Source organism: Equus quagga, chromosome 13 (genome assembly GCF_021613505.1).
Source record: "Equus quagga isolate Etosha38 chromosome 13, UCLA_HA_Equagga_1.0, whole genome shotgun sequence".
NCBI lineage: Eukaryota > Metazoa > Chordata > Mammalia > Perissodactyla > Equidae > Equus > Equus quagga.
Genome location: NC_060279.1, coordinates 30984010 through 31007986, shown reverse-complemented (window position 1 = coordinate 31007986; position 23977 = coordinate 30984010). Strand labels below are relative to the sequence as shown.

Here is a 23977-nt window from a genome sequence, read left to right as displayed (position 1 = left end):
GTATTTGTTAATCACGTATATGTGCCTGGCTCTGCACCAAGGACCCTAGGGCTTCTAATGTGACTATGAGACACAGTCTCCATCCTGAAGGTGCCCAAGGACCTGCTGGGGAAAGACGTTCCCACTGATCACTTGTGCAATCTACACAGATCAGGCAGCCTTCCAGATGCAAGGACCATCTGAAACATTTGGGTCCAAGATCAGATGAGAGTCTACCCACTTTCAAGATACTCTCTAAAAGGAATATTCTTACTGCTAGGGAAACATATTTCATAAATTCAAGAGCTTCAGTGAAACCAAAACTCTGCTGGACATTTAAAAATATTCCTCATGATTCTATTTGCCCCACTCAGTTTTTTTTCTTGTCTAACTTCTATTTTATATATTATCCTAAGAATACTTGTAATTCTTTTTTTTTCACACCCTGGTCTACCTAGGGTGGCAGAAAGGACCAAAGACAGGTGTCAGGGGACATGCCACATCTGGGCAACATCAGAGAAATCTCTCAGCCCTGCTAAGCCCCAAAGATTCATCAGAAAAAAATGGATAAAACTATTTCTTCTGTCTACTGCACAGGTTTGTCGTAAAGATCAAGCAGAAACATATATGTGAAAGCACCCTGAAAAGTATAAAGTAGCATTCACATGTAAAGTATTAAACTCTTTGCCCTTTTTCTCTTGTTTCTCTGAAGTCGTATTTGGTGTTTGGCTTGTGCCTACTGGCAGAAAGCACTTTTAATTGCAAGTGGGGTCACCACCCCTAAGCACACTGGATCAAGTGCTGCCAGCACTTTTTCTTTCTTTCTTTCTTTCCTTTTTTTTGGCGAGGAAGATTGTCCCGGAGCTAACATCTGTGCCATTCCTCCTCTCCATTCCTCCTCTATTTTGTATGTAGGATGCTGCTAAGGCATGGTTTGATGAGTGGTGTGTAGGTCCGCACCCAGGATCTGAACCTGTGAACCCTGGGCCATGGATGCGGAGCACTGGAATTTAACCACTATGCCACTGAGGGTGGGGGGGGGGGGGGCAAGTAGATACTCAATAAATAAATCATTTATTTTGCACCAGGCTTGGTTACGTAGTTAACTCATTTAATCTTTGCAACACCCTATGAAGTGGAGATAATTATTACCCCAATATTCCAGGTGAGGAAAACGTAGCACAGAATGCACCCACATACCACGGGAAGGCTCCATTCAATGGGTTCTCTGGGGACCCCCAGGTTCCTGAATTAAATAGAACTGAGTCAGAATTGCAGGTTCTTTGGCAAAGCGAATCTGAGTAGGCAAGATGCGAGCATTTAAAGAAAAATAAGGACGTGGTCCTGTCTTTAAAGAAAAAGTTAGAAATAAGGAAGTGATCCTGTCCTTGGAGAAGGTAATAGAAAATGTTTGCATCTCGCCTGCTCAAATTCACTTTGCCAAAGATCCTGTAATTCCAATTCAGTTCTGTTTAGTTCAGAAACGGAGGGGTCCCCAGAGAATCCAGTGGATGGAACTTTCCCGTGGTTTTCGGGTGCACTTTGCGATCCGTTTTCCTCATCTGGAATATTGGGATAATAATTGTCTCCACCTCATAGGGTGTTGCAAAGATTAAATGAGTTAACTAAGTAACCAAACCTGGTGCAAAATAAATGATTTATTTATTGAGTATCCACTTGGGGCCGGGCACCGTGCTAAACTCCAGGGCTGCACGGGAGACCCTGTTTCTGCTCCTGCAGGGGCTACAGTTCTGTCACGGTAAGCTAAGGTTAGGAGGTGTAGTGAGTTAACATTTCCCCGCAGACATTTCACCCCTCCAAGAATGCCCCCGTAACTGACTGCCTGTCAGTGTCATTCCGGGCTTATCGTCTGGGGGTCGGATCCCACCTAGTCTCTACCAGGAGCCTGATTCAAGCTTTGGCCATGGGTCCTGTAGTATCTGCATACCCCATCGGTGAACTAGTTTCGATCTGAAACGGTGAAGGGGTTTCCAGCCCAACGGAAGTTGGGAAGTTGCAGGAGCCCCGGGGTGACGAAGAAGAGGTTCGAGGAGCTCGGAGCTGCAGGGGCCCGCAACCACACGTGGCAAATAGCTTCTTGGCGTTTCCGCGGCCCGGGTGAGGATTTGCGGCGCTTTTGTCTCCTGCCGTGGTTGAAGAGCGGCTGGGGAACCAGCGTGCGGGCGCGCGGTCCAGGTGGCGCGGAGATGTCCGCGAAGGCCCAGCGGGGCCGCGGGTGGCAGCCGGGCCAGCGCGCCCTGAGGGAGCAGTTACACGTGGAGGGGTGGAAACCTTGCGCGCCCGGGAGGTCGCAGCGGCGGAGGGGTGCACCCGGCGGTGACCGCGAAGTGGGCTGCGCAGGCGGGATCCGGAGGAGAGCACCGTGGCCCCTCCACGGGACGCGCTGCCAGTCCCCCTCCCTGCGAACCCCACCCCCTTCGCTCCGCCGCGCACGCAGCGCCGCGGCCCCTGTCGGAAGCGGCCGGATCCGCCCCAGCGAAGCAGGGCCCGACTCGCACTCAGGACCCTGGGCCTCTGCCTTCCCTCCTAGCCTTGGAGTAGCATCTGGCCCTCCCCTCCCCCTGAGGAGCGACGCGGGCGGGCAGGACGTCCCGAGAAGGCCGGCCACCCGCAGCCACGTCCCGGCCCGGCCCGGGCGCGCCAAGGAGCGGAGCCAGGGGCCGGCGCTCGCTCAGGCTCCCTCCCGGGCGCGCCGGAGCCGGGGGCGGCCGCTCCGGCTGCAGCTTCGAGGGCCTACCCCTCCCCCGGCCGAAGCTTCCCGCGGCGTCCGGCCGCTTCATTCCGCTCCTGCCACGAGGCGCGAGCTCGCCCATCAGGTAAGGAAGGCTGCCCGTTCCTAGGCTCCAGCTCGGGCGGGCGTGTTTCTGAAAGTTGATTTGAAATGCGTCCAAGAGTGAGCAGGGCCAGCCACGGCTCCTCCCCGAGGCGACTTCTTTGCTCCTGCAGACATTCCCGGCACCGGCCGACCGGCGGGAGGACCTCCCCGCGCGCCCCGCACGCCGGCTCCCGCGCGCCCCCCAGCAGATCTCAGCGCCCCGAGTCCGAGAGCAGGCGGGACGCTCTCTGGGTCGCTTGCTCTGCCTCTCCTTGGCCAGGGCAGGTGAGGGACGCAACGGGGCCTGTCGGAGCGCGGGCTGTAGACCTCGGAGTCCCGCGTGCCTGGGCCCGGCCCCGCGAGGAAAAACACCCACTCCTTTTATCCTCATCTTATCCCAGTAGCTGGGTTCCTGCGGAGACGTCCCTAGGGCCCACTTTAGTATAGCTTGGGGCGGAGTCGGACTCGGGATGGGAAACCTGGGACTGGGGATGGAGTGGGGGTAGGGGCTTGTGGGGGGGGGGGGGGGGGGGGGGGGGGGCGGGGGGGGGGGGGGGGGGGAAGGGGAAGGAGAAACGCAGTTGGGGGGCGGAGGCCTAAGTACATAATGCGCTGACTTCGAGTGAAATCAGATCAGTCAGAGCAGTTCGCTGTGACTGTCTTTCTCCTCCCACCCCACAGTTCCCTTGGTTGGACTCTACCCTCCTGGCTCATTCTGGTCACCCCGGACACTCCCTCTGTCCTTTCCCAAGAGTGCAGTGGCTGTGGGCACCGCGTCCCAGAGGGCACGGACGCCAGAAGCGTCGTTTCCTCTCCTCTACAGGTCCTCCCGGCCCGGCCCGAACATGCTGGACGGCCTGAAGATGGAGGAGAGCTTCCAAGGCGCCATCGAGACCTCGGCCTCCTTCTCTTCGCTGCTGGGTGAGTGTTCAGGCTGTGAGCCTCGGGCGCACCCTCCTTCTGCCAGCCCCCAGCTCTGGAGCCCAGCTCTCTGAGACCGGGTGGGCAACAGGGGAGCTAAAGCCCCGCTTCCTGCACTCAACTGAGCCCACTCTCTGTCCTTCCTACCCCCAAACGACAAGCCGCCCCAGGCCTCACGCGCCCGGGCACTGAATTCCCCAAAGCCACGAGGGGCGGGCAAGCTTGCTTACAGGCGGCTGAGTGGCAAGTGATTAAAAATACCCAGGGCTGGATTTTTAATCGCGGAGCTGATCGACATCTCTTAAAAGCCGCCCTCTTCTTGGCGGCCTAGGGGCGAGCATACGAAACCCGAGGTCCGGAGCGCCCAGACTCGAGGCGGCTTCTCGCGTCCACCTACCCCAGCCCCAATCTCAGCCTCCGGCACGACCGAGAGGCTTTTCCGGGCCGGTGGGCAGCGCAGCGCGGGGATTAGCCCGCGCGGCGGGGCCCTCGCCTCGGCTTTAATTAACTGGAGCCGGCTCTTGGGTCCGGCGGGTTCCCCCCGCCTCCCCAATCCCTTCGCAGCGATCTCGGAGGAGCGGTGAGCCAAGGGCCTCGAGAGAGGATCCACACGCGGATCTTCCAGAGCTGAGGCCAGGGATTCCCACCCCCAGCCCCCACCCTGGTCTTGGTGCTTTTCAAGTTTGGGGAGCGGGTGCTTTAATTTTTTTAGCGGGAAGAATTTTCGTTTTATTTGAACCTCTTGCCTCTTTCCCTCACTCGGAACCGCTAGAGCGGGGTGAAGGCGGAGGATGAGACAGTCCCACTGGAGAAACCGTATCCAGAGAGGAATCCCACCTCCCGCATTCCCTAGATGAAACGAAATCACGCGCACTGCGTTCGCCTCTTTCACCTGCCCTGTCGGAAACTTCCCGACTCGGTCCATCCTCGGAAGAGCGCTGGGGCCGGAGCCGGCGCTGGCCTGGCGCAGCGCGCGGACATCTGTGTTCAGCGGACGTCGCGGCTCGCTGGGTGCGCTCTGCCCGGCCCACGTCCGCTCCCTACGCCCGGGTCGCGACCCTGGACGCTGAGACAGGGCAGAAAGAAGAGAGGATTTTTAAACTGAGAACTCTCTCACTACTTTTCCTAGCCCAACCTGCCCGTGCCTCGAGGTGACTGGGCTTGCTCACGAGCCGGTGGCCGGAGCCCCCAAGGGGAAAGCGACAGGAGGGTAGCAGGGAAACGGGGAAGGGTCAGGCCCTTTGGGACACCACGAGCAAGGGTATTGTTATCAGGGACAAGGCCGTCTTTAAATAGCTGTGAAATGTGCCCACAAAGGCGGCCAAGCGTCCCCCCACCTGAAAAAAAAAAGCACTCCTACCCTGCAAACCAAAGGAACAAGACAGACAAAAGTCTACGGGGTAGGAAAGGGGATTCCCTGTTTGCGCTGAGTCGGTTTGGGGTCGGTTTCGCCCTCATGCCTGGCTGCTGAGCGCGCCTGATTCCCGGAAGCCTGGCCAGGACGCTCCGCGGCGGCTCCGCGCCCTGCTTCTTTTCTTTATTTTTTCCTTCTATCCTGATGTTTCTTAATTATGAGAAACCCATCTGCAATTTGCACGCCAGCCAAGACACAGCAATTTGGGGTTCATTGGGTTGAACAATACTGAGTTTGCCTGGGGCGAGACGGTATTTTTCTGTATGCACGGGACCTTTTAGGAGGAAAAAAAAAATTGTTTTCCCTAAAAAAATAGAACAGAATTGCGTTTTAGCAAAAGACAAAACCAAACAAAAAAAATTTTTTACACACAGTTCTAATAGTAATCAACAGACAAGCATAGTGAATGATTTAATGATTACGTGATAAATCGGGGAGCACAAATTTATTTGTAGTCTCATTTTTCAGGATGCGCTTACGTTTGCGCTCATACCTAGGCAAGTTTGACTAAGGCGTCTTATTGATTTGCGCCCTCTCCCCCGGTGGAATTTAAACCTTCCCGCATGGTCCCTGTTTATTAAAAACGACACTTGGTTTGATTTTTCCCTGCCCTCCAAACCTCGGCTTGGTTGATTGGCAGGGGGCTTTCCCTGGTGGGGGGCGCGAGGGAAATCCGTGGGTGTGGAGTGGTCCAGAGCGCGTCCCGCGGCCGGGTTTGGCCGGGATGCTGGGCCGGCGCAGCTCACCCGCGAACGTCTGTTGCTGCCGTAGGCAGAGCGGTGAGCCCCAAGTCTGTCTGCGAGGGCTGTCAACGGGTCATCTCGGACAGGTTTCTGCTGCGGCTCAACGACAGCTTCTGGCACGAGCAGTGCGTGCAGTGCGCCTCCTGCAAAGAGCCCCTGGAGACCACCTGCTTCTACCGGGACAAGAAGCTCTACTGCAAATATGACTACGAGAAGTAAGTGTCGGCGCCTCCGGAGCGAGCCCCACACACAGGCATCAGCGGGCGCGGGAGACTTTGTCTTCCTTTACTCCTGTCCGCTTCTGGAAGGCGCAAGGGGCATCCGCGTGCCCAGAGACGCATAATGCCTGTTCACCCTCATCCTATATACTCCCCTGGGCGGCGGCGAACTGCGCGGGTGCGCGCAATCACGGCCGGGGCCCTCAGAGCGCAAGCAATGGCTCCCCTCTGTGGTCTGCTCGCCTAGTTTTCACTCCTCCCAGGCCCCTACCCCGACGTGGCCATTCCCAGAGGACATTCCTCTGTCGGGGCTCCGACCCCATCAAGCTTGTCCCCGTCCTTCACTGGGGTGCCCCACGGGCTGCCAGTGGCCCTTGTCTCCTCGCCGGTTCACACTCCACCTTACCCACATGTCCGCGCCACCCGCGCGCTTATCCCCAGCGGTGAGGCTGTATTGCTCCCACGACTTCTGTCCCTTGTGAGTGTTTCCCACTTCGCTTTGTCCACTGGAGTCCCAGCAGATTGGGCTCAGAAATGGCGCTGGTGCCCCTCTGAGTTCCTCGCACACCCTGTTTGCCTTTTCTCTCACCGTACTCTCCACCTCCCCATTTCTCCAAAACCCTTGGACGAAGGGGCTATTAGGCCAGAAGTTGGGGCCTGATTTGAGGCCCCGTCGTCCATCCTCCACTTCCTCCCTAATTCCGGCCTGGGTATGCGTTTCTGCTATGCAGCAGGTTCAGTTCCTTCCTGTCGACATGAACGTTCTGGTGTGATTTGAGAAGAATTAGGAGGCAGATCTTTAAGAAAATGGATTCTTTCGAATCTAGGGTTCTGTAATGTCTAAAGCCTGGATGAGGCCAGGGAGCGGGAGTGAGAAGGATTTGCTGGTTCTCGTCAGGCAGGGCCTGAGTTGCTTAGTGGACCTAAGGAGAGGGAACTGCTTTTCCTTGTCAGAATGGCTAGTTAGTGGGCACACTGTGCAAGGCATTGAATGAAAGAAAAGTGGCTGAAAAAGGCCTCTGTTTTTGTAGACCAGGAGTCGTGTATGTGACTGAGCGGGGGCGCGTACACGCGCAGAATCCCACATTTGTTACAGGCGAATAAAAGGGACAAGACTATATGTCAATAATCGAGGAAGGGCCCGTGTGTGTGAAAAGCAGTTTCTCTCACGTTATTAAAAGCACAAGGAAAGGAGGTGTGCAAGAGAAGTCTCAATATAACAAAAAGCTCCGAGAAGGAACAGAAATATCTTCTCTTTCATGCTGCCTGGGTTACTAAAAAGTGACAAAGCGATTAGACCTAGTGACCACACACATAAAATTCTTTCTGCCACTCAGTGCTCCTTTGCCATAATATACTTGATTTTTACCCCATATGGAAACGGTATTGGGCATTTTTGTTGTTGTTTTGAAAAGACAATTTTATGTTTTCAGCACTAAAAAAAAATACGTGTTCAATTTTGGATGAGTTGCGCAATACAGAAATATATATATAAAGAAGTGAAAAATGCATGACCACTTCCCCAGGTGGTAATTATGGTTAACATTTTTAAAAGAAGATGTGCCTCTGTCTGTTCTTGGCTGGCTGTTTATTGTCACAGTATCTGAGTCAAAGTGCAATTTTTAGGTAATTAAGCAGATTTTGCCCACACCACTTCAAGTAACACCAAAGCTTCTGGTTGATTGCTCGCTTTTTTTCCTCTTGCTTTTTATCTGAAGGTTTTGGGATTGTGGAGACCCAATCTTCATCTTTCTGCTTATAGGTTACTGAAATGTCCACATCCTTCAGGCACAACACTAGCAAATTCAAAAGTATTGGAGCTTAGGAAAGGATTTGGGTTGTGAATTTCGATTCTGTTTGTTAAAAAAAAAAAAAAATCACGAATCAAAGAAGGCTTAAGGGTCAACACAGCTGTCTGGCCAGTCAGATCTTCTTTAAGGAAGTCAGGCTGTGTCAAGAGGAGAAGAAACAGTTGTTGTAAAGTACTTAACACAACAATGTCCCTTCCATTTCAGCCTCCAGGTTTGGCGCGGTCTGGGCTTATTAGCCCAATAGGTCAGTTCTCCCCTCACAAAGCTGTTTCTGCGAAGGGAAAATTGCAGGGATCAACTTGCCAGCTGTTGGCCAGAACCAGAAGATTTTATAGACTGAATGTGAGCTTCATTGTTCAGAGAGGTGTTGATGTTACAATGAGGGTTTTTAATTTGAATTTTAACATATATTTGGGAAACACAGATGTCCCAAATGGAGTTGCTTCTCCTCTTTAGCTAATGGCACACGATCAGCACTGGTCTGTGCCTAGCCCCTCTATTGTCTCTTTAAGATTAATTTCTTTTCTCTTCTCTCTCTCATCCCAATCCCATTTTTCTAACAAAACAGGGTTTCAATATATTTAATACTTTTAATGATATTAGTCTGCATGGTAGGTACTGTAGGCGAGAAAGGAGAGGTTTGCTTTCCTGTTTGTTTGTTTGTTTTAAATTAAGCTCAAGACAAAATGCTGTTATTTGAAAGCTTTTATGGAGCTTCTACATGTAAGGCGCTTGGCTAGGTGATGAGAGGACATTGAGCAAAAGTCTCAGAGCCTGCCTTCAGGAGGCTTATAGCCTAGCACTTTTTCCATCCGTTTTATCCTAACTATCAAGTATTTCTCGAAAGCCTCTTCTGCTTAGAGTGCTAGACTAGGTGTTGAATAGAAACTATGCAGAATGACCAGATAGTTATCCTTCAGAGGGATTCAATTCCGTTTTAGATAATAGTCATGAAACAGTTACAGAGAGCACTTTTGCTCTTTAAGAAATACATTTGTAAACATAATTTTGCCCTTTCTGGTGGATATTTTTAAAATTGGAGGCCCAACCAAGGCAAATGGAGAGGAAAATAAGATGGAAATTAAATTGGTTGGACGATGCTGGTGGTAAATTATGGAGAACTTAATACAAATATACATATTCAGGCGGGACGCTTGTCTCCAGATTCATCGAGTTTAAATGCTATTTCTATACGTTACAATGGAAGAACATATAGCTAATGTGCAGGCTTCACTGTAGGTCATAAACATAATATTAACAAAGTGAGTTTGTCATATTTATTTTAGCCATTTGTATGTGCATTTCTGGCTGTTGGGCAGTTCTGCATTTGAATTATTAGATGCCTGTTCATGGTGTCAGGCAGCTAGTTAAAAAGTGAAAATTCTATGCTATCAAATAGTTGTTACACCTTCTTGATGTCAAACACCAAATTTGTCTAAGTAAAAAAAATTGAATTGACAGTGGCATCTTAGACACAGCCCTTCATTTGAAGACCTCGGGATGTTTTGTTAAATATTTACCTCATGCACTATGACACCCTTAGGAAAAATTTATCTTCTGATCATCCAAAACAAATAAGCATTTAAGGCTGAAGTGTAGAAAAGTGATTTATGGATGTCTAGAAACTAAGAACTAGAGGTGATCTTTATTGTTCATGACATGTCATCAAAGAAGGATGACTAGTTAGGTGGGATGATGCATTTACAGAATTGATGAAGCTGTACCATGTCATAGAAGACATCAAGATGCTATAGGTAGAGTGTTTTAAAACGAGACTCAACTGTCTTCAACGTTCTTGAAAGTTAGCAGACAACCGAAATATTTTCTAGCCTAGGAGACTTCTATGTATTATAACTGTGTTCCCTGTTTAACTGAGTCCTGTATGACTGGGTCGGTTGGTTTGGAGTTTTCCCTGAATTTGTTCCAAACAAATACTGTAGTTGGACTTACATCGGAGACAGAAGAGGCTGCTGAATAACAGGAATGTGGTAATACAATAGATAATTAAGCCTTCTGGAAGGGATCCCACATTTAAATCAAGTTTATATTGTTTCTTTCATGTGCCTGGCAGCTGGTTGCGTCAGGCGGGGCCCTCTCCCCTCCCGTATGAAGTTTATCATTATCCCTTAGATTGTTCTGGACATCCTAGGAGCGGTGTGGGATAGTATCGCTGTCATCAGGGCTGTTCTCATAACATCATAACTCCCCACATGTCAGCAAATCACTGGCCTTGGGAAACCTTTCCTCCGAGGACCCGTCCATGTTTTCTCCTTTTCTTTTGGAGCAAACCAATTTTCTGAAGAAAGGGACTGAAATGGGGCAAAGTGCCTAACACACTTTGAGCTTTCTCTGTCTTTCTTTGGACCTACTGATTGGCAGCCCTGCGGAGAAAATGGCTGAGGTAATGATCTCTATTAGGATCAGTAATGAACTAATTCTGCATTTTATCAGGTGGTGTAGGATATGTGTGTGTAGGGAGGAGAGTTCGTTTGGTTTTTATTACTGTGACATTACTTGGAGATCAAAACTGAGCATGCGGTTACTCATAAAAGGAGCCCAGAGATGAAATTACAGAGGCAATTGTTAGAGTTTTGCTGTACTTTATCTTTTGTTGGCCCCACTTCTGGCATAGTAAAATTTAAGGAATATAAAAATCAAACCCAGCTAGGTAATAAATTGATGTCGGCGTTAAATTGAAGGGGGCCTTAGCTTGGGATAAGCCCCATCCATGGGCTGTGGCTGTGTTTGTGCAGGCCGATTTATCTGCTTTTTTATTTATTTAGAGGTTGATTGGAAACAGTCCTTGCTTAGAGGTGTTTTCTCTTTTTTATATGTATTGGTCCCTGGATAGGACTTTCTTGAATCTAAGACAAAATTTTGAAATAAAATTAGATAGCAGGAGCAGATATTAATAGTATTCTGGGAATTAGATATGAACATTGCTTTTCAGAATAAGCTTGTGGGATTCTTTTGATCCTTACATAAATGGAGCACATTAAAAATAGTTATTTATCCAATCCAGTTTTACATACTGTAGAGTTCTGGGACTTTTGTCACTTACCCGGCTAAGGAGTTGTTTTTGCCATTCACATTTCAGCGACAAGAGCTTTTCTGAAAGTTCATTGTTTGTCTTGCTTTTTAGTTTCATTTTTCTTAATGTATAACTTTTGTATTAACCAAAATACTGTTACTAATTTTAGAGAGGCCTCTTTGTTGTTGCTTTTTAATTCTGGAAAATTTTGGGGGAATAATGAGCAGATACTGTTTCTCTAATGAGAACAATTCCATTTATTAAATTATCAGCTAATTGTTTTTTCTGGTCAAAGCAATTATTTTGGATCAGAGTGTTTGGACGTGAGAAAGTAGACAAGGATTTAAAATATTCGTTGTCTTGCCAGAAATTTATTAAAGCTTCTTAGAGTAAATGCATCTATACAATGTCATTGTTGAATTATATCAAGTTCAAAATAACCAATATTGAATCATGTTAACTTGATTATTAAGTACAGTTGTCCAACGCTGGGAAATGAACTATGGGGGAAAAAGTGCAGTCACATCTACCATGGAGAGGTTTAAAAATAATTTCTGCCTTAACTATGAAATCTTAGCTCTACTTTAGTGCTTTTCAATTTTTTTTTTTACATCTTTCTAATATGGATTTTTAAAGGCCCGTTCACATCTCCAGAGGGGAGTTCTTAGCAAGCTATTTTTGGGGATAGATAAGGAGGTTTGGGGGCAGCTGGGGACAGGGAGTGCCTCTCCCACAGAGCAGAAAGGTCCCTATGTGCAAACACCCTGTCCTGTTTCCAGCATGCCTGACCTTCCTGCTAGGAATACCATATATGTTTTTCTGAAAGCGTCTTAGGGACAAGTAGAACAGTGTTGTTGCCAGCAGCTTTTTCAGATTTGGTTTGGGGATGTTGGTAATTTTAGGAGCAAAGCGTAGAGAAGGTTCTGGAGAAAATATCAATTGAGGACAGAGAAAAGAAGCCCTTTCCTCCTTTGTGCCTGTTTTCTGGAACTGACAGAGAAACTGGCTTGGTGTTCAGAAGGATTTACATTTTCTCCATAGTCTCCTTGACTAGCATGATGTGGGACATTTTAGTCAATTTATCACAATTAGAATTAGTTCTGTTATCATTGACCAATGTCGGCTGCAGCTTTGTGTCTCTTTGTCATAGATTACAGGAAACCTGGCCAGCCAGCCGTCTTGCTGAAATGAAGCGAACACCTTCCAAATGTCAGATTGTTATTTTAGTCGAGCACGATTATCTGTCTCTATATTTTTAACCAAGATGAAATTAATAAAATCGCTATGGCCCTGGCATTAATTAGTGGGAGGATTAGAGCTCTATCAGCTAAAAAGGAGGTGTAAACACTGTAATCTTGCTACATGTTTGTTTTCACACTACTGAAAATAAATAAAATGAGACTTAGGATAGGGATTAAGTTTCTTTTGGCATTAGACAGCAGATGCAATTGGAATGCAGCAGAAACACTGAAGGGTTGGTGAAGACATCATGGAAGGAATAAAACTATGGCGCCACGTCAGTTTCTCACCTTGAGGGTATACTTGGTCTCATCATGAATAGCCCCATCTGGGTAGTTAAAAAAGGATTTTTAAAACCTACTTCTGTGCTGTTCTTTTCAGTGGTGAACCAAGGCAACTGGGTCATCTGTAGAGCTTGTCACCTGGCTGCCATGCTTGGATTAGCTAGAATTTAATGAAACCATTGCCAGATTCCCCATTATTGCACCATAATGTCATAACGACTAAAAATACAAAATGGACTGTGTTTTTCCTAGTCCTTTAACTGAAGTCACATGAAAGAGTTTGGTCTCTTCCAGCCTTTCAAGATTCCAGTTTGGGGATCCTATTTTTGGGTAACAGTAAATATGTCTGGGTTTTTGATTCTCTAGGCCTCCAGTGTCTCCCCACCCTACTAGGCTTGTGTTTCATCATTATTATCATATAATGAACAAGCTCTGATAGATCTCTGGCCACTATGGATTGAACTACCTTGTCTGACAGGCCCAATTAAACTCTGTTCATATAACAAATATCTTTAGCATCCAGCTTGGCTGGGAAATGACCTGCGCTATATCTAGATTTCACATGGTCCTGTCCCCTTCTGCCACCCCCTCACACCCCCCTGCCCTGTGGAATTCTATTAACTTGACTCTTGCGAGCATCAGCTATTACTTAAACACCATCTCATCAACTGCCTCATTTTTTTCCCCCAGGCCGTCCTTACAGACTGTTAGTCTTCTTTTGATTTACTCACTTGGAGGAAACGAATTCATCTTTTAGATGCACAAAATAACAGTCCTGCCACATGGCCACCTAGTTATGGAGCAGGCTCAGCTCCATAGTTGGCAAGGGGTGTTACTCTCAGGTTTGCACGATTCTGTGACCTTTAGTCTTTGGGTGACCATTTAGGGACCCCTGAACATCAAGCTGAGTGTGCCTGGCACCTTAGTGGGTGCTGGGTCGTGTCCTGCCGCTATTGGTGTGTGTTTTTGGTGGGTCAGAGAAGTGCCTGAGTCTGATGCGATCACCAGTAAACCAGGAGAAGGAGTCATTTGGTGAGAAGCTAACATTCTGATAGGATGTAAATGCTTTACTCACTTTCGACTTTTTTTGCTTCTTCTCTAGACATCACGCTTCTCCAGCTTGGAAAGAACCATCTCTTATCGCTGGAGCCTCAGGTTCTGCGGCTGCAAGGAGAAAGGCTCTTCGGAGCAGCCTCCTCCCCTACTTCTACCCCGCCCCTTCAGTTACAGGCAGGCAGGCAGCCACTCCTTGACTCACAGTTCGGTTGCCTCCTCCTTATCAAGCCTCAGGAACCTTTAAAAGGATTTTTCAAAACAAAACAAAACAAAACACCCCCTCCTGAACTCCAGATTAGCCTCTTAAGCTCATTAAAGTTCCTTTAAATACCCAAATGTTGGGCTCCTGGGGACTATCCCCCCAAACCATATTTTCATTCTTCACATTGTTGTCATTCACTGTGCAGCAGATTAACGCCAGCTCCCTCCGTGCCCAGAAGCGGTCCCCTCTCTCTCCGCAGGAGGGTCCAAATATGGCTTTGTTTGAGTCCTGGATAGCCTGAACCTGAGTGGGAGTGGATGCCAGCTTGGCCTGGGGCCCCCAGCTCCAGGATGGAGAAGAGGTTGATGTCTTTGGGGACAGGAGGGGGCCGGGGAAAGGGAATGGGCGGTTGAACAGAGAAGGTGAGGTGTGTCCAGTTTTCAGGAGCTTGGTCGTCTTTGGGCCTCCTCCCAGTGACTGGGGAGAACCAGAGAGGGCGAGTGCTCTGATGGCTGGGATTTAAAGGACTGCCCTTGCCCTAGAGTGTCAGGGTGGCTTTGGGAGCCCTTTTGTTTGGAACCCAGCAGAAACCCTAGAGCCCAGTTTCTGTTCATCCCTAGGCGTTGCTGGCTCATCACAGTCCAGGGGTGGAGTTTTATGGCCATACCTTCCTCTTGCCTTTACTTCAGTCTCCTTTCCAAAGAGCCTCCTTAATACATCCCACCCCCTCTCTGTCATTTCAGGCTTCCTTCCCTAAAGCTGGCTCTTGGGGAGAGCTTTCTGGTTTTGACAGTGGAACAAATCCTTTTTAACATAACCATCGAGAGTTTCCTCCCCTGCTGCTGGCTCCCCTCACATTTCTCCTGCTGCCCCTCCTCGCATTGTGGCAGGGATTCCTTTGTGCATGTGTTCCTGCTACACACACGCACACTTACATGCACTCACGCACAGTGACAGCCACCGCCTTTGCAGGAAGACAGGCACGGCTCTTCAGAGATGAAAACCAATTGGCAGTGCCTAGAGGTAGACTTGGCATTCCAGAGGGGAAGAACACCCCAGGAGACCCCTCCCTGCATCTCTTTGGCTGGAGTGTCCCTTGGTCCCTGCACCTCTCTTCTCCCTGGGGCTCTATGCACCTGGAGTCCCTGGGTTCAACTACAGCACTGGTCTTCCAACCCCATTTTCAGGATCTCAGCTCAGCCTTGCCTTCTTGCTTGTCTTATGCTCTGAACCCATCTTGTGACCTTTTAAATTTCAGTTTACCCTGTGTGCAGGCTAGAGCCCGCTTTTAACTAGCTGTCAAATTGGACAACATATTATGAAATAATTCACATTTGGATGTACATGATAATATGGTATTCTTCCAAAGATACTTTTTAACTTGAAAGGTGTTTCTTCAAAGGAATAATTATCTTATGGTAGAATTTTGAGCCCTAGAGTGGGGCCAGTAAAGGAGATAATTTTGGACGGAATGCAAATAACACTTCGTAGGGAGCTTCCCTGTTTGTGTCTATGTAGAGCTGGCTGTGGTTACACACCGACTCCTTTTCTTCTGGGTTTTATTTTCTCTGTGCTCTGTTATTGGTTGGGGTCTTTCATTTCAAGAGTCCATGTCTATAGATGGACGGGGCTTGGACAGGTGGAAATGAATGGTTTGGGCACTGCACAGCTCTCTCCATGACTGGAAAAATAATTTGAAACACATTTCCTGCTGTCAAGAGATGTCCAAGCCACAGTTTCCTCTTCTATACAGAGGAATATAATAGTAACAACCTTATAGGGTTGTTGTGAGAATTAAATAAGATAATGAACATGAAAGGCTTTTGGTAAAATATGGAGAGCTATGCAGGGTTGGGTATTATTATTGTTGACTTTTTTTGTTTAAGATTTTATTTTTTTCCTTTTTCTCCCCAAAGCCCCCCAGTACATGGTTGTATAGTCTTCATTGTGGGTCCTTCTAGTTGTGGCATGTGGGACACTGCCTCAGCATGGCTTGATGAGCAGTGCCATGTCCACGCCCAGGATTTGAACCAACGAAACACTGGGCCGCCTGCAGCGGAGGCTGCGAACTTAACCACTCAGCCACGGGGCCAGCCCCGTGGCTTTTTTTTATATAAGTAAAAGAATACATATTCTCATATTCTTAGAAGCTGTGTATGATAACCCAACACAGTGTAGTGGTTATGAGCATAGACTCTGGACCCAGCATGTCTGGGATCAAATCCTTGCTCTGATGTTCACTAGCTGTGTTACCTTGGGCAAGGGTCGTACTTTCTCTGTGCCTGTTTCCTTTCTCTGAAATGGCGATAATAATAGTACCAACCTCATAGCATCATTTTGGGTTAATATTTGTAAAGCATAGAGATCAATGCTTGTTTTATAGAAAATGCCAGAAAAGGAGATGTGGAAAAAAAAGTATCCTTTTCAATTTTCAAAGAGCCTTCACATATATTCTCTCTTTTGGACCTCACAACAATTTTAAAAGTTCAATAAGGAGAGTTTTGTTTCCCCCCTGCATTTTATAGTTGAGGAAACTGAGGCTCAGAGAGGTTAAGAACATGCCCAAGGTCATGCTGTTGGTAAAAAGAGAAGCTGGGATGCTGTCCCCAGCCACTGACTCCTGGTCCAATGGCCTTTTCTCTAAATCACCCCATCTGCTGCTTGAATTCTGGTGTTCACACCCCAGTGAGATCACAATTCTCAGTTTGTCCTGTTGAACCAGCATTTGGAAAACAAGTCCCCACCTGCTAGATACTTGAGCTTTCAAGCAGCCTTCTGACGGTCAGCTGTTTATATATTCTGTGGGTTTAGAGGAAGTGTTTTGGATTTGGGGATTGCCTGAGTGTTTGTGTGTGTGTGAAAGCTGCTAGTGTACACTCATCCCTCCTGTTTGTCCAGAGCCTCCACCGGTGCAAAGCCATCCTATTCGATCCTTTCCTGTCCCATCCCATCTGTACTGGTCTCCATCGTCCCTCTAGCATAGCTGTTCTTCCCCACAGGAAGAGTGACAAAAAGGCAGACAAGCATCCATTTTCCTTCTCTCCAGCTCCCAGAGTTCACTATTGGTGGATTGTTCTGGGAGCCTGTCTGCACATTTGGCAGCAGAACTGTTAAATATCAGATATGGAGCCTTCCAGACATAACTTCCATTGGGACTAGCCAGCAGCTGTCCATCCATTTCTTGGATAACCCTTTCCAACTTTTCTTCTGAACTGTGCTGTATTTTCAAACAAGCCCCAGCCTCAGCTAGAAAAGATCCCACTGTGTCCCATATGAGGCTGATTTCCAGAACTGTTGACTCCCTCTTGTTTATTACTTGGCCTGGCTGGATTGAAAAAGGGATAACAGAATCTTGGCTTTTAAGGAAGTCAAGTATTCTTGTATGGTATTATTTCTCTCACGACTGCTGACACTTGATTCTCTTAAAACTAGTTTCAGTCAATTGTATTTTTATTTTTTGCTGAGGAAGATTTGCCCTGAGTTGACACTCATGCCAATCTTCCTCTACTTTTTAGTATGTGGGCTGCCAGCACAGCATGGCTGCTAAGAGAGCAGTGTAGGTCTGTGCCCAGGAACCAAACCCAGGCTGCCAAAGTGGAATGAGTCAAACTTAACCACTAGGTCACTGGGACTGGCCCCGGCCAATGTTCAAGAGGTGAAATGTACATCTGAATTTAATCTCTGTAAACTGATATTTAATGAAACTAGATATTTCAGGTAATACCCGAGCAACTAGAATACACTTTACCTAGTTGTATGTGGATTTCCAAAATTTAGAATTAAGTGAAATCTTCTAAACACTGGTTTATTAATTAAATCACTCCTTCCTTCATTTAATCATCAAACAGACTTATTAAATTCCTGTATGTGCCAAGTATGTAGAAATGAATAAAACAAAGCACTGATGTATTAACAATCTAGCGGAGATTGCTTAGAGATATAAATTAAACGAAGCTTGAAGGAAGAGTAAAATTGTTTTAAGACAGGCATGGCTGGTAGGATAGAGAATCAGCTTATCTAAATCCCTTGATCCTGTATTGCTATGTGCTATTCATTATCTTCACAGTGCTTATCACAATTTGAATTATATATTTATTTGTTGGTTTGTTGTCTGTGTCACTAGATCAGAAGCTCTTTGAAGGCAGGGACCTTCCTGTTTTTTGTTTGAACTCCTGTATCTCTAGCATCTTGCATGGTTCTTGACCAATAGTAGGCATGAGACAAATACATGTTGGTTGAATGGATAAATTAATCAATGAGTGGGTTGGTTGGAAAAGCTTCAGGGAAGAGGTAATATGTTAACTGGCTCTTGCAGAATGAATAAGAAGGTGTGACACCCAGGTGGAGATGTCCAGGAGGCAGTTGTACGAGAAGATCTGGAAACTAGGCTGGACACAAAGCTTTAGGATATATTATCATATAAGTATGAGAAGAGGAGTATGCCCAAGGGGATACTATGTAGAATGAGAAGAGGGCCAAGGATGGAGCTATGGGAAGCACCAGCATTCAAGGAGCCCTGGGAGTGTCTGTGATGGAATGACACAGAGGCAGGAGAGACAGGGCAGTGGTGAGGAATTTCAAGAAGTAGGGCCACCTATTTGCCCACGGAATTGGCAGTTAGTCATTGGTAATCTTGTCAAGAGTAGTTTTGTTAGCGGCATGGAGGGGACAGGATAGCATTTTAATGGGTTGTACAGTAAAAAGAAATTGAAGAAGTAGAGGCAGTGATGTGTCCAACTCTTTTGAGAAGATGGATAATGGAAGAAGGATGAGAAGGGAAAAAGATAGTGCCTACGGTAGAGATAGAATGAAGGGAAGATGTTTTAGGATGGGGTAGTTTTGAGCCTATTTGATAGCTAAGGTGAGTTTAGCCAGGAAAGGGAGGAGGGGGAGGATGCAGGAGAGAGAGGGGCATCCAATTGATAGAAATGCCTCAGGGTCACATCTAGGGCACAGGTTCTGCCTCTGCTTTGATCTTTCCCAGCCATTCTTTCCCTTTGTTCTTTTGTGCATTTCTCTGTGGATTAGCCAGAATTGATCGCCACAGGACAGAGGCTGGCAGAAGGTGGGTTTATTTTCAACCACTCTTCAGGAGTCTCTCCACTGCAGCTTCCCACGTAGCTTCTTTCCCAAGGTCACCCTGTCTATGGGCCTGAGGATGACAGTAGAGTGAGGCTCCAACCTATATCCTTCTTCAGATACCGGCTGTTCTTAGTGTAAACCTCACTCGTCTGTCATCTTCCTGTTTCCGCTTCTCATCCATGCAGAATTCTGTTTGGTTATAGCATGGTCCAAGGTGTACACTCTGTGGCTGATTCCCCAGGACAGGTGTGCAAGCCTCCCCAGACCAGGAACTAGTCAGTAGTCCTTGACAACTAGATCATCCACATGCCTGCCAGTTGAAGGGTTTTTGCTTCCTGTTGTACTCAGGAGAATTCTCAAGAGAAGGGAGTCTAGCATGGGGACACTGTCTTCTGAGTTGACCAGACCACAGTGGCCGGGTCTCTGTACCTGGCTGTCACTATGTTTTACAGTCGTCTTCACATGGTTGGTTCATATGTTTACTTCCCCAGACTGGAGGCTACAGTGATCTAATGGATAGCAGTGGGTTTTTCAGACTTCCTGAGCTTTAGTCCTGCCTTTGCCTCTGCTTTGGCTGGATGGACCTGGGCAAATCGTTTAACCTCTTTGAGATTAGCTCATTATCCCCTCAGTGCCTCTACCTTGAGCTCTTGGAGGCATGGAGCATGATCACAAACTGCCTGATGTGTGCAGTGGGGGAGTGTTAATGTTTTTGACAGGGAGTGGGAGAGCAGTGTGTGGTCAGGTGAGAATCCTTCCTTAGGTCTAAGGCTGTCAGATCCATATGACCCTAGAATAGAAAAGGTGACAGAGACATAAAGGCAGATCTCTTAACATAGAAGGGAATTAAACTGAAATTGGTGCTGCCAAGGAAGCTGAGTATTTTCCAATGGCTCCGCCTCTGTGGCCAGTAAATTCGGTGGAAAATACATCAGTGATAGGTTATTTGGTATCATAGACACTCACCTGATTCATGGAATGAAAATTTTCTACTCATCAAATGGTGTAGGGGCCTAGTATAGACTGAGTCAATAGTACTATAAGGGAGAATTGGGTGGAGAACTGTTAATACAAACTGTGATACTTAAAGATGTATTATTTTTCAGTTTCCCTGTTGACAGTTAAAGAGGAAGGGCCAAATGGACTGCACTCTTTTAAATGGCAACATGGGCACAGTGGGATTGTTGGAAAGCCATTAGTAGCCAAACCTAGTTAATATCAGCTCAGGTAAATGCTCTCCATCACTGGCCCCTTTCCCCCAACTCAATTATTGAAGGATTAAAGGACTTCCCCAATGAACTCCCTTAAAAGTTTAATGATGTGCAGTATTGCAGAGGTCGAACTCTTACAATGAAGTGATTTCAGCTTCGGCCTGACACTGCTGGTTAATCAGAGAGGAACGAGGGTTCTGAAGCTCACATTACCTGTAATATGGTGAGACCCACCGTCAATAAAGTCACATGGCGTGGAATCCAGGGAGCTCATATTCCTGACTTTTACCACATTGAGCTAATTTCTGGGGGCAAGATGGAAGGAGAACTTGTCTTGCCTGTGGCCCTCTGATCGGTTGTGGCTTCCATATAGATAGTACTTATTCTTTCTTAGAATTGAATAGTGTTTTTAGGAGAAGCTAATGGAGAGATATGTGTCCAGGGCTTTGGTCTGATGTTATAATTGTGCCTAAAGTGGTCGGTTGGTCCTCAGTGGCCATGGCAGCATCTTGAATATGAAGTGTGTGCTTGGACTTGCCCTTTTTTTGGGTAATAATGCACACACACACACACACGGACACATTCTGTCCCTTTGTGTAACTGAGGATGTGCATATGTGGGATCATGGTTGAGGTCAGAGGTGTAACCTGTGGCCAGAGAACCAAGTCGACACCTCTTGGTTTTTGTGGAGACCTAACCCAAGTCCTCCGACTCACCAGCACCAAAGGGTAAGTAACTGAGCTAATCAGCCACAAACAAGCTTACGATCCACAGGCATCAGGACACAGTGAGTGTTATGGATATGTAGGTGTGTAACAGAGAGTGCATTGAGGGATGAGGATGTCATCACACAGTGACTGGCACTTTCTAGGTTGGTGGCATCTATCTTACTTGCCAGGTCTCCATGCACCTCACTGACATCCTAATTAATGAATCATTCAGTATTCAGAAGTCCAGTATTTCAAGGGTCATTTCTAATTTTAAAACCCTATCTGGTATAGGATTTCCTAGATTTGTTTGTTTGTTTTGTGTTTTAAAGCCCATTGCTTATTTGGTTGTTCTAAAGTTGGAGTTTGGATGACTACCATTTTTCATGTATAATTGTTTTCAATTTTCTCTTCTAAAAAGTGAACATATCTTGCCACAGTTTCTTTTTTTCTCTGCTCCAAATTTACCATTTAATTGAGAATATTGTTATATTTAGGATAAGATTTAGAATTGTGCCTCTAACCCTCACTTTTAGCCAGCCTGAAAGGTACATTTTAATTACATTCACTTATTTACCTATTCAGCTAATATTTACTGAGCACCTGCCATGTGCAGGGCCTTGCTGTAGGTACTTGGGATGGAGCCGTGAACAACAACAAAGACAGAATCCCTGACTTCATGGAGCTTACGTTCTAGAGGGGAAGAAAGACAATAAAGAAAGAAAATATATCTTCTCCTAGATATCCACAAGTTTCCTTTCTCCTCCTACTTAAATATCCATTTATTTAACATTGCAACCCACCCCTACAGTTGCCATTCCCCCATAGCTTCTATTTTCTCTTTTCCTAGCCACTAATCACCTTTTACTATATGCTGTAATTTACTTCTTTATTATGCCAGTATCTTGTTTCCCCCTTAGAATGGAAGCCTCATGAGAACAGATCTTTGTTTTGTTCATTAACAAAAGCCTGGAACATAATTTTGTTCACGAGTCTAATGCCTGGAACATAATAGGTAGGCAGTGATCCCTTTGGGAGGCCCGGAGTGACTGATTCACTGATAACGCTGTCTCACCCTAGTGGTGAATGGAAGTGCAGATGGGAGGGTGATTCGAAGGTATTCCACCTGAGCTGGGTACCCTTTACTGAGATGGCGAAGAGGTGAAGGGAGCGGTGACAGTGGAGGCAGCAAGACTTGGATGTGGACAAGATAATAGATCTGCTTCTTAGCACCATTATTTTAGTCCTTAAAAATTTCCCTAGAAACCCAAAGGAGGGGGAAGTATAAAGGAGGCAAGTGAGTGAAAAATCCAGCAGTGTTGATATTTGGAGACTCTGGAATAAAGGTTTTAAACCTGGGCTTTGCTTCAGGATATCCATGAATCCCTTGAATTATTTTTCCAGAAGTATGTGTGTATGTTTTTCTGGGAGAGCGGTTCCATAGATTTTACCAGATCCTGGGAGCTCCCTATGGTCCCAGAATGGTTGAGTTAGTGATCTGGAGGAAAGGGAAAGCATTAGGCACATTCTCACATGAAGATAATAACATTATAAGAATGGACAGCAGGAAGACAAACATACCCTCCCACCCCGACACGGACCAGGGTTCAAATCCCAGCTCTGTCACTCTGCAAATTAACCTCTGAGGAATCCACCTCCTTATTTCTAAAAGGCAGAAACTCTTTTTACATACGTGATAGGGATTAACGATTATGTGTATTTATACAGCATCTAGTAAAGATCCTTAATAGATGGCAGCTAATTATACTAATAATTTACTCACTAATGTTCAGCAATGCCAGCCAACTGTACACTGTGCCTGTATGAGCAGTTTTATTTTCATACCAGTGGTTTATTTCTTTCACTGCTTTTAAACCTCAGCATTACTTTTCTAAGAATTCTCAGTAGATACACCTAATATTTTAAAGGATGTAAAGGCAGACAGATTGCCTTGTGAAGTTGAAACACACATCAGATTCAAGAAAGAAAAATCAAGAGCAAGGAATACTTGGTTTGAGAACAGGAGATTTAAAACAGATAAAATCTACTTCCTATTGTTGGTTTATATGAACTGAGTGATAAACTTAAGCTGCAGGCATCCAGTATTTATTTGTTTCATAAACCCTAAACTGAAAGATAAGTAGCAAATTTGTTAAGCAGGTTTATGTTTACCCTTCTTTGCCAACGTTATGATCACTTGTTGGCAACTGAAGGTTGAGTTGAGTTTTAGAAATTTGATTACAGCCATCAGGAGAAAAGAATGTATTTGAATTCCACAAATGTGTGAACTTTCCAGGTCTCATCTATTTAACAGAAGCTCATCTCTCTCAGAAGGTACCAAAATGACAGGACTTATTAAAGTTATTGATCATTCTTTATAAACAAGGCTGTAGAATGGACCCTAGTTAACCAGTTTGCTAATAGTAATTTAGTGAATGGGTGAACACTCCAATTTTCAAATGTATCTATGACACTAATTAATTTGTGCATACATTGTGTGTTTTAGCTTTTAGGAGGAGATTCAAAATCTTTGAATTTGTGTTTTCTTTCTAAAATCACATACAGTTTCTCTCAACCTTTCTAATATTCACTTTGAGGCTACCAGGCAAATCTACTGGCAGTGGGCATTGAGAGCCTAAAAGAGAGAAACATCTAGAGAGTCTGCGATAACAGATGCTATAATCACATAATCATCACCACAGTCTCATTCGAAGTGAGGAAATTCATGTTCAAAAAGGCTAAGTGACGGTCCCGATGTCACATGGTTTCTAAGTGGTGTAGATGGGAATCAGGCTCAGGCTTTCTAATGGCAAGTCCAGCACTCTTTGCACTGTGTCACAGCTGCTTTGTCTGGATGGCAAAGCCCTGGAGATGCTGCCTGTTCTAATCAGCAGGCTGTGTGGAAAGGTCATGCTCACTCCTTCCATGGAAATTTAAATTCAAGCAGTACTGGGACTATCACTCTCTAAGAATCACTGAAGTGATCTTCCTGGACTCAATTACACAAAACTCCATCTGATTACCCAACAGAATGAACATTGATTGAGAAACAGAATCAGCAATGATGGATGGGTTAACTTGGTAAATTGTCCGTTTCACCATTTCTTCTGGGTTTGGGCACATGTAATCTCGACCATTAATTATTGTAATTGTATCCTGAGCACAAGAAATATTTGTATATTATATATATTTTTTTGTGTATGTGTGCATATACAACATACATGTGGAATCATTGGATTTTAG

The 23977-nt window shown here is 46.2% G+C and overlaps 1 protein-coding gene across 1 annotated transcript in view; it reads left to right on the top strand.

Moving 5' to 3' along the window:
* Positions 1–3660: 3660 nt before the first annotated feature.
* Positions 3661–23977, top strand: part of LMX1A (LIM homeobox transcription factor 1 alpha) — a 151016-nt gene continuing 130699 nt past the window's right edge. The window contains exons 1-2 of the mRNA XM_046684130.1: positions 3661–3736; positions 5922–6108. Coding sequence (XP_046540086.1) covers positions 3661–3736; positions 5922–6108 — 263 coding nt within the window. The remainder of the gene's footprint in view (positions 3737–5921; positions 6109–23977) is intronic.